General features: G+C 50.2%; 1 protein-coding gene and 1 long non-coding RNA gene across 3 annotated transcripts in view; both read left to right on the plus strand.

Annotated features, from left to right (window-relative positions):
* LOC104848453 overlaps positions 1-394 on the plus strand; it is a 4,266-nt gene extending 3,872 nt beyond the window's left edge. Inside the window, exon 3 of the mRNA XM_010604457.2 lies at positions 350-394. Within this exon, the coding sequence (XP_010602759.1) occupies positions 350-384 (35 nt within the window). The 3' untranslated portion in view covers positions 385-394. The remainder of the gene's footprint in view (positions 1-349) is intronic.
* A 7,755-nt stretch (positions 395-8,149) lies between these two features.
* LOC104848451 lies at positions 8,150-10,128 on the plus strand. 2 transcript variants are annotated; one of them, XR_004516788.1, is made up of 4 exons: positions 8,150-8,252; positions 8,649-8,833; positions 9,433-9,632; positions 10,006-10,128. It is a non-coding gene; the product is annotated as an uncharacterized LOC104848451 (long non-coding RNA). The 2 variants fall into 2 exon arrangements; XR_004516787.1 differs by lacking the exon at positions 10,006-10,128 and having other exon boundaries at positions 9,433-9,749.
* Positions 10,129-10,914: the final 786 nt, after the last annotated feature.

The raw sequence follows: 10,914 nt of genomic DNA on the forward strand, positions 1-10,914 counted from the left end.
TGTCTGGAACTCAGGCAATAACGAGAATGGTATTGGCTGCTGTTATTGCCGAAAAGCTTGTTAACCTTAGACAACAGTGGAAGTGGGAAGTGGAAGAGAGGTTTAAGTGTCATCCAAATAACAGCCATCTGTTGGGGGAAATACATGCTACTCTGATCCTTTGCTGAGAGGTGTCTTTGTTGCCGCGCGCAGCTCCTGCGCCTCGCAGGCCCCTTGCTGCCCAGCTCCGGCTCGCACGCGGCGGCCACGGACCTCGGAACGCTCGCCTTTGTGACTGCACAGACGGGCGGCGGTCTCCGGGAGGGGAGTGGGCGACGTTCTCCTACGCGACCACCAGAGACCCCGGCAGGCCAGCCATGCTCGGGAGACCAGGTGACAGTGTAACTTTGTGACTCACTGCGCTCCCTTCCTCCTTGCTGCCCAGCTCCGGCTCGCACGCGGCGGCCACGGACCTCGGAACGCTCGCCTTTGTGACTGCACAGACGGGCGGCGGTCTCCGGGAGGGGAGTGGGCGACGTTCTCCTACGCGACCACCAGAGACCCCGGCAGGCCAGCCATGCTCGGGAGACCAGGTGACAGTGTAACTTTGTGACTCACTGCGCTCCCTTCCTCCCCTCCTGCTCACCCCACTGAGCGAGCATCAGACTTGACACACGGCTGACTTAGCCCAATTCTCCCACAAAGAAAGGAAATCATTTATGAAAAAATAACTTCACCAGTGTCCAGGAATCTGCCTATCATTTTTTTTTTTTTTTGAGACAGTCTCACTAATAGTTCAGGATGGTCTTGAACGCACTATATAGCCCAGGCTGGTCTCCAACTTGCAGTGTTCCTCCTGCCTCAGCCTCCTGAGTCTACTGGGATTACAGGCTACCAATTTTGTGTGTGTGTGTGTGTGTGTGTGTGTGTGTGTGTGTGTGGTACTAGGGATTGAACTCAGGACCTTGCGCTCGTGAGGCAGGCAGGGTGCCACTGAGCTAAATCCCTGGCCCACTGCCTTTCAGTTTTTGAAGACCATCCCTCATCCCCACACGGTGCCTGATGGGAACCCCAGTCTGATCAAGGGTCCAGTGTGACTAAAACTGAGCATTTTGCTGTGCTACCAGAATTTCATAGTTTAAAGTAGCCTTGGCAGAGGTAAGGGGAAAAAAATGAGAATCAAGACTTGCCATGTAAAGGTACATGATCCCAACAATGAATGTAACTGTACTGTATCCCTAAATGTACCAATAAACTCAATAAAAAAAAAATAAATAAAATAAAGTAGCCTTGAAAGACAAGCTGACTACTTCCTTTTGGGCCAAACTCAAGAAACAGCCATAGAGGTAATAATTGGAAGTCCTGGTTTTCTAGAGCACTCTAATTCCCTGTGATTTCTACTTTCTCTCCCAGGTCTCTGAATGAATTGTGACCCAGCCACACTAAGGGTTCCCTCTCTCTTGTCCCTAAACTCCTGGCACAAGATGTATTTTGGAACTTAATCATGATTTGGGTTTCAGAAATGTAACATGGTGCAGGAGGAAGCATGTTGGCCCCACTGTTGCTGGCAGCCATGTTGTAACCATGAGGGAAGTCAGTGTGACAGTATGTTAGGTATGGGGGTTTAAATCAAACACATGTTTCTGCAGGAAGACATAAATACACACGCAAAGTATAATGTGGAATTTTGGCTCCAAAATGATCACGGTGTTATGGACACACAAAACATCATTATTTTACAGACAGGGGAACTAAAGCTCAGGGAAGGGGAGAGTGTATGTCAGGATTTGAACCTGGCACCTTCTGTCTCTAGAGCCCCATGCCTTGCCACAACTCTGAGGGAGCCAGCGGCCCCCAGCCTGAGCAGCTTTCTGAACAGTGATCTCTACCAAGTCTGATATTTAAAGCTCCGCGCCAGCCCTCAGCCCCGCGCGTGTGACTCACATATTTCAAGTGTCAGCGACACAAGGATGATGAAGTTCAGTTCAGTTTAGTTCAGGGACTGTTAAAAATAGGGCTTCCTCAGAAGAACCCGCTCCTCCTGTCTTTTGCGGCACAGAAACACAGGCGGTTTCACGAGAACATCCAACTGCACCAACGGCTCTGCGGCCATCGGCAGGGCTGGAGCGGAAGGCGGTGCAAGCCAGCCAGGCCACCAGCTGGAGGGATCGGAGGTGCAGATGGGGGCTGGAGCCAGGCTGCAGAGAGCCGGGCAGAGGCATCGGGCTCAGGCCAGGAGGCTGAGACCCAAGGAACTCTTGGTGACAAGGATCAGGAGTCCACTCAAGATGATCTTTGAACCCCTCCAGCACCTGTCACCTCTCCTTCCCGTCATGCCCCAGTTCAGGGAACCACCCTCTTCTTCAGCCCAGGGCCTGGAAGAGTAGATTTCTCCATTCATTTTAAACACTGCCATCTCACCCTCCTTGCCAACAACTGTACCAAGGATATAAGTTCTCTGAGAGACTGGCTGCACCAGGAATAGGCAGGCACATAGCTGACAGTGATCTAATCAGACAGGAAGGAAGGATGTATAGCCCGGCGTTGGAGGGAGATGTTTCTCTACCTCTGTGGATAGGAGCAAAGAAGTATGCTGCTGCTGCTGTTGCTGGCAGCCTTTCCGTAGCCCCGAGGGAAGACAGTGTAAGATCAAAAACAAGATGTGATGGCGGAAAGAGCGTAGACAGAATGATTTAACCCTGAGCATACCATGCCCGAAACCCACCTTAGCTCTGCACTTCCTGTTCCATGAAATACTGTTTTCTTATTGAGTATAGATTGCAGTTTCTTCTTGTAACAGATGCAGGTTGAATTATATGAATGAATAATAGGGCTAGGTCACAAAAGCTGGGAGCAGAGCACTATAAGCATCCAGAACCAAGAACCAGAAAGCTGCCAGCAACCAGAGCAGTTCCTCTCTGCAGCTGTCTCTCGGGACCCACCTGGCCTCTGTTTAAAACTATTTACTCTGCTTCCCCCTCTCCTGCTCAGCTTGCTTCACACGAGCTCCCATTTGGGGGCCCAGTTTATTTATTTTTTAAAAGTCTTAATCACTTCTCAGGAAAGAGGATGCAGTTGCCCCGACCTGGCTTTGACATCCTGGCCGAAATACACAGAGTCAAGGCCTAGGCCAGATGGTAAAAAGCCCCTGACCGGAACTGGGAAAGTGATCCCCAGACACCGGCACAGGCGGCCAGGTTCGAGGTTGGCAGGAGACTGAGCCTCAATTTCCTGCATTCACGAGCGCCAAATGGAAAACTTTATAGCCTGCAAGGACTGTTAAATATTTCATCTCGCGGACAACACTGAAATGAAAAACAATGCTAATTCATTAACAGAAGTGTCAGGCTGCCTGACTACATTCTGACTTCCACCATCGAGGGTGTGTTTGTTTATGACACAGCAAACTAACCGTTCCAGGGAGGAAAAAAACAAAAAACAAAAACACTTTGGGCTTGAGTATCCAACTTCCTGGAGCTGTCCGCCCAGGCTTAGACTCCTGTAAATCAGTAAAGCCTGCGGAATGGGTCTACTCTCAGCTTTGTAGAGTGGGATGTCACCGGTCCTGCCTCCTACCGTGGCTGATTGGATAAGAAGGAAACACCCACCCGGGTTGAGCCAATCACAGCTTCTGTCCCAGAAAATGCCATTTCCTGGGCCACAAGGACTGATAAATAGGATATTGGTGTGAGTTGAGGTAGCTGAGAGATTGGGTAGCCATGACCAGGGTGACCATTTTCTCCAGGTACAGTCAGACCTCCAAATCCAGGGATTCAACTAACTGTGGAAAAAAATATTCCGAAGAAAATTAGCATCTGTTTTGAATACGCAGATTCTTGTAATTTGTTCTCTAAACAAAACAGTATAAAGCTGGGCATGGTGGTGCACATAAATAACCCCAGCACTCAGGAGGCTGAGGCAGGAGGATCCCCAAGAGTTCAAGGTAACCCTAGGCTATACACATAGTGAAGTCAAGGCCAACCTGAACTACATAGTATGATTTTCAGTACTGGGGACTGAACCAGGGGTCACTGAACTGCATCCCCACTCTATTTTTTATTCCAAGACTGGGTCTGTTCTGACTTGTCATCCTCCTGCCTGAGCCTCCTGAGTAGCTGGGGTCACCAGTGTGTGGCATCACACCCAGCCACATATAGGGTTTTACCAAGTCCATTTCCTGCTCCAATTCATTCTTTGCCCTTCCGTGCTTTCCCTGTGTCCCCAGAAGTGGATAGTTTGGCCAATGGCAGGGACTGGCAGGGAACCTGCAGGGTGAGAGGTAGGACAGGTGGGCCATTTCTTCCCAAGTCCACCCTCACTTTGGCTTTGTGTCTCTGGTGGCAGTCACGTCCCTCACAGCTGCAGCGTCTGTCTGGATGACCCCTCAGGGGCTTTCGGCCATGCTGTCCCTTCCCCCGCCTCCTCCTGTTCTCAGGCACAGTGGCTTTCTCCATCACCGCTCTCTGTCTTTCTCCCTTCTCTGTCCCCTCAGCCCCTAACACTTGGACCACAGGCCCTTTTTCAAAGTCCTTTGTCCCACCTAAATCAGATTCTGTGTTCTTCTGAGACCCTGGCGGCCACAGCTTCTCCACACCTTCCTCTAAGACACACAGGTGACCTTGAACCAGTGCTGCAGGACTCTGTGCTGGGAGGGAAGCCAGCGTTCATTTCAGTTTGGCACCAGCAGCTATGCCCAAGTTGCATCTTTGTGCAGAAGCCAACATCCAGCCTTCCCCATGTGTGTAGCCCCTGCCAAGGACCACGGGACACTGGGGACAGCAGGTCACCTGTCTGGAGGTGGCAGCAGAGCCCCTGCTCTGGGCCTTTTTTGTCTCCACTGTGCCCTCGTCTGCACTAAGAGAAGGTTGTCTCTCTGGCTCCTCTTCAAGGGGACCAAAGCTTCATGGTGGCAGGTGCGCTGTTGACCTTCCTGAAGTCCTCCCTCTCCTCCCTTCCACTCTGTACTTGGACCCAAATGGCTGGGTCAAAACACCACACTCCCAGAATCCTTTGCAGAAACGGATGGTAAGAGGATGATCTGGGCCCAGCGTATGGCGAGGGGCACAGGGAGCTGTGCTGGTGCCCAACCTCGATGCCCTGACTGGCTCTGTGCCATGTTCACCAGCACCTGCAATGTCTCTGATGCCAACACAGAATCAGGCACTGCCTCCAGGGCCCCAGGAGTTTGACTTCCTCCTAGTGTCTTCCAGGGACCCCATGCCAGTGTCTGCCCAGCACCTTTCGTCTGAGGCAGGACAAGCTCCCAGCTCCCCCTGGGCCCAGGCTGAGGCCAACCTGGATCTGCAGCTTGCTCACCTTCTTCCTTTCCCTCCCTGTGGGAGTCTTTTCCGAATAAATCACTTATATCTGGCTCCTTGGTTTAGGGTCTCATAGGGCTTTCAGGAAAGTGTCTTTAAGGGGATAAAAAAGTGCCTTTAAAAAGACTGACTCGGCCAAGTGTGGTGGCACACACCTGTAATCTCAGCACTTGGGAGGCTGAGGCAGGAGGACATCTGTGAGTTCAAGGCCAGCCTGGGCTACTTAATGAGTTGAAAGCCAGACTGAACTAATGTAATGAGACCCTGTTTCAAAAAACAAAACAGCCATCTCTGAGAAGTAGACATCTCTGAGAAGTAGAACCCTTGCCTAAGGGTTCTAAATACTTGCAATAAAGCTACTTGCCATAAGCAATTTACAAGCATCAACCCAGGAATTAAACAACAACAAAATGAGAAGACACTTAAGCAAGGTGCAGCCTCAAAAAAACAAAACAGAGTGCCAGGCATGGTGGCACACGCCTGTCATCCCAACACTCAGGAGACTGAGGCAGGAGGATCCCCAGGAGTTTAAGGCCAGCCTGGTCTACATAGTGAGTTTAAAGCCACTCTGAATGAACTATGTAGTGAGACTCTGTCTCAAAAAACAAAACAACGAACACACCAAACAAACTAAACAACAAAGGGCTGACTGACTTAGTTGGCACACCCTCATTCCTTCATTTGCCATTATCCTTCTTACTGTCTAAAATACAGATACAATGACTGGAGCTCCTGCAGCCATCTTATAACCATAATAAGCTAAAGCACAAGAACAGGACTGTGGATTCCTGACCATCTTGTGGAATCAATAGCCCTGAACTCATACTTCTTCCAGACTTCTTTCAGAGAGAGAAAAATGGTACTTTAACTCTTTTTCAAATATTAAACATAGCAGTCTACATAACTACTAGTATATTAGGCCAATAAATTATGATCTTTCTCACCATAGAAAATTTCTCCCTTGACTATCTTCCTCCGTAGGCCCTAATCACCTCACACCCCTATAACTTCCTGCCCAGCCCCAGCAACCCAAACTCTGTTACCTACATAATAACTGTGCTGATAAGAAAAATAATAGTAATAATTGATTTCTTTGAGACAGGGTCTTGCTATGTAGCTCAGGTTGGCCTCAAACTCACAGCAATCCTCCTGCCTCGGCTTCTTGATTGCTGGGATTACAGGTGTGAGACACAACATCTGGCTCGTAACAAATGTAAACTTACCACGTACCAGGCATTGTTCTAAATACCTCCCCTACAATAATCAATTTAAAATACTCTTCCAAAAGAATTCAAAGAAGCATATCATGGCAATATATGCTCTCCCATATTTATAGCAGCACAGTTTGTAGCTAAAACTTGGAAACAGCCCAATTGCCCATCAATTAGAGCCTGGAATAAAGAAGATGTGGCTTTTCAGTAAAATGGAGCACTATGCAGCCATAAAGAACAGGGAACTAGAGACATTTATAGCTAAATGGATGCATATTAAGGCCACACACTTAAGTGAAATAAATAGGACACACATGTGGAAATACCGAAGTCTCTCTGGTGTGAAAATCTAAGAGTGTAAGTAAGGTTCAAATTGCATAACTGATAATGTGCAGTAGGGAGAAAAGGGCTAGGGCCGGGGATTTAGCTCCGTGGTCCTGACACCTGCCTCGCAAGCACAAGGTCATGAGTTTGATTCCCGGCACCAAAAAAAGAAAAAAGAAAAGCAAAGGGCTAAAGGAATAGGGAAAGTGGGAAGGGTAGGAGAAAGGAAAGAAGGGAAAAGAAAAATAACATGAGAAAAAGAAAACATGGAAGCAAAGTCTTTGTAAATAAGAAGGATGTAAGGGGTGAAGGGAGGACAGGGGAATGGGAAAAAAATAAAACACCAAAATGTATGCTCAGAAAAAAAATTCCTCACAATAAATCTACAGGGTGGTTACTCACATTCATCCCTATCTTACACATGAGGCAGCTGGGCCACGGGTAGAGTTGGTCTTTGCTTCTCCAAAAATCCAAATCCTAGTTTAACGAAGCCTGCTGATAAATTTACCCCTTCCTTTTGTCCCCTTGTCCCTCCAGGCCAGCCTGGGGAGGGTGGGGGAGGAGGAGCAATATTTTCTTCCCAAACTGAAAAGTTCCACCCAAGTTAGGCGTGGTGGTGCACATTTATCTCTTCCCAACAGTCAGGAGGCTGAGGCAGGAGGATTGTCACGAGTTTGAGGCCAGCCTGGGCTACATAGTCAGTTCAAGGCCGGCCTGAACTACAAAGCAAAACCTTGTCTCAAAAAACCATAAATGATAATAGTAACAATAAAATAAAAAGTTCTATCCATATCGTTTCCTATGTGAGAGAGCGCTTTTCACTCTGAGAGCGATTCTTCCTTATGCTTAACCAGCTCAAATCATGGACAACCTTGAAAACCACCATCTGCTCATTCTGCTTTGAAAAGTGAAATACCAAGCTGGTCTCTTTTCCAGCCGCATAGGCAGAGCTCTGAGAACAGGAGCGTCCTCTTCCTCTCCCCTCCCCACCTCTCTCTTCCTTGGGCCTTTACCGCACAGCACCCTGGGCTCCTAACTCTGTTCCATGGCCCTCTTGTAGGATGTCTGCTGGGGCAGCTGCAGCCCTGGAGCCAGGGAGACTAGGATTACAGGCTGCCCCTAGCTGGCTATGAGGCAAGATAGCCTCTCTAGGCTTCAGTTTCTAAGTCAGCATTTTATTCTGTGTGTGTGTGTGTGTGTGTGTGTGTGTGTGTGTGCGCGCGCGCAGTGGAAATAGAGCGCAGAGACACTGAGCTACACCCTCAGGCCTTTTTTATTTTTTATTTTTCAGACAGGATCTTGCTAAATTGTCCAGCCTGATCTAGAACTCTTGATCCTCCTGCCTCAGCCTCCTAGAGCACTGGGATTACAGGCCTGTACTGTACTCCACTCTAGCAGCAGTGGTGCGTGACAAGGCGAGGTATGGCCAGCCAGGTCGATGCAAGCGGCCTCACTGATGGGATGGAGTGGGTGGCCAGGCCGAGTCCCAGAGAGGGGTCAGATTGGGGGATCCCGGCACCTGCCTCTTGGAGAGAGGTGGATTTGCCAGTGACGGTGGACCCGGACAATACCCGCTGTCCCTTGTGATTCGTTCCCGGGTTTGTGGAAGAGAAGAAAGGGACATCAGGGTGTGGGAAGGGAGAGAGGAGGCTTCCGAGTCTGCCGCTCCCAGTGCGAATCCTTATTTTGCAGCTGTGTACTGTGGACCAGCGTCTTCCCCTCTCCCGGCCTCAGTTTCTCTTCTGAGGAGCAGGGCTCACGTCCTCGACTCCTGGGGAGATCTGAGAGCCGTGTGTGGCTGCTCTTTCCCTCCTAGGGTGACGATGAGGCATTTCCGGCAGCACACTCAGCTGCGGTCCCCTGAGAAGCCGAGGCCAGCCGGGGACCCAGAGGGGACAGGAAGCCGAAGTGAGTTAATGCGGAGCCGGAGGATGGCACAGGAGAGGAACGGGAGAAGCTGCACCAACACCCGCCCGGGGGGGCCTCCCAGCAAACCAGGAGGTGAGTCTGTTATCTATCTGCCTGTACAGATCAGGAAACTGAGGCACGGAGCGGGGGTGATGTCACAGAGAATGAGAGGAAGAGGCAGCATCCAAACCAGCTTGGCTCTACTTAGTGACAGTTGGCTGTCACTGGGTCTTACTGCCCCCTCCGAGGAGGGTATGGACCTCCCAAGTCACTTTAGCCCCCACCCCAATTTTCTTTTTTCTTCTTTGGTGATACTGAGGATTGAACCCAGGGCCTTCACACTGAGCCACATCCATACCCACCCCCATTTTAAAACTTTTATTTTGAGACAGGGTCTCCCTGTGCTGCCCAGGCTGGGCTTGAACTTGCAGTCCTGCCTCACATGTCACAGGTGTGCACCGCTCTCCGTTCTCCTGACCTGTTTTCTATTTCCATTGCTCCCAGGCTCCTTTGGACTTTGTACGTCCATTTCCCAGGGGCTTGACCATGATGGCCTTTTCCCCAAGAACTCAGCAGACCAAGTGTGAAGTCCCAACAGCCTGAGGACTGGGCCCTTAGCCTGAGGTCCCCAAGTTCAACTTTCACACTCTGAATCCTGGGCTTTCTTGCAAAGCTGTCGTCTCCTCCAACAGGTTTGGATTAATCTCCTTCTCCAACACCTCAGGATCAGGAGGACAGCTGGGTCACCTGCCTCAGCCTCGCCAGACCCAATTAACCACCATGATCTCGAAATACACTCCTGGCACTCGCTCCAGAAGTGTCTGCTGATGAACGCCGGCAGAGGCTTGGGACGGCGTACTGCACCTACAGGAGTGTGCAGCCCTGAGCACAGGTCTGCCTCGACCCTCACACCAGACCCCGCCTTGCCCTGAATCTGGGTCACTTTAAAGCTGCACCAAATTCTACTTAATTTAACTTCCAGAAAATAAAAACTGGTCAATAGTCATTAAAGAACTGGAGAGCTGGGCGTGGTGACACACGCCTGTACTCCCAGCACTCAGAAGGCTGAGGCACAAGGATCCCCATGAATTTGAGGCCAGCCTGGGCTACACAACAAGACCCTATGCGGGGGAAGAAAAGAAGTCATTGATTTCTGTACTAAGGGTGTGTCCGGGGTCAATGGGACCCCCTTATTTGGTGAACTGGGCCCCCCTCTGATGGGGAGCTGTGCAGACAGAACATCAAGCCCTGCTTTCTGCTCACAGAGAGCGCAGAGGCAAACAGCATCTCTATTTGCATCCTGGGATCAAGCCAAAGTCTGGGAAAAGTCTGTGCCCTGGAATCACCAACCTGGACTACTGAGGACACGACATAACTGAGGCCACGACCCATCAGTGACCAGGTGAGTGTACCCAGGCCTGTTGGGTGATCTTCGGGTTTTGTTTGTCTGTTTTTGAGACCGGGACTCACTATGTAGACCAGGCTGGCCCTGGACTCACTACAGAGCCCAGAGTGCTGGGCTAACAGACTTGTGCCGCCACACCTGGCTTCTGTTGAGTGATCTTTAGACCTGGCACCAGCAGGTTATGGCCTCAGTTAAGTTGTGTCCTCAGCCTCAGACCTGGGTTTCCTTCCAGAACATTCCTGACCTGATTTACATCATTCAGTCAGAGTTAAGCAAACACAGGCTCTGCAGTTAGACAGGTTTAAGTTTAATCCCAGCCTACAAAATGGAGCCAATGCTATTTCCTCCTATTTGTCTGTTATGTTTTGGTGTTTCTGAGACAGGGTCTTTCAATGTAGTCCAGGTTGATATTGAACTTACTGTCACTCAGGCTACCCTGGAATATGCAGCAATCCTCCTGCCTCAGCCTCCCAAGAGCTGGGATTACAGGAGTGTGCCACCATGCCCTGCTCTGTTTCTCTCCACTGAGCAGCAAGGATTCTGGGTAAGGAGGCAACCCAAAAGCTCACACATTGCCTGCATGACACTGTAGCTATTTTTGTCGCTGCCATCCAGCCTGGACCCCTCCCTTGTCCCTGCCCATTCCCACCCCAAAGCTTCAGCCTACTTGGACCTGCTTGCTTGAGCCCTCCTGCCTTCCAGAGGATCAAAGTCAGGGAGAAATTAAAAGCCCAGCAGGATTCCCTGAAACTCAGCCAGCTTAGCTACC

This window comes from Fukomys damarensis, unplaced genomic scaffold (assembly GCF_012274545.1).
Source record: "Fukomys damarensis isolate Sample0158 unplaced genomic scaffold, DMR_v1.0_HiC HiC_scaffold_12, whole genome shotgun sequence".
Lineage (NCBI taxonomy): Eukaryota > Metazoa > Chordata > Mammalia > Rodentia > Bathyergidae > Fukomys > Fukomys damarensis.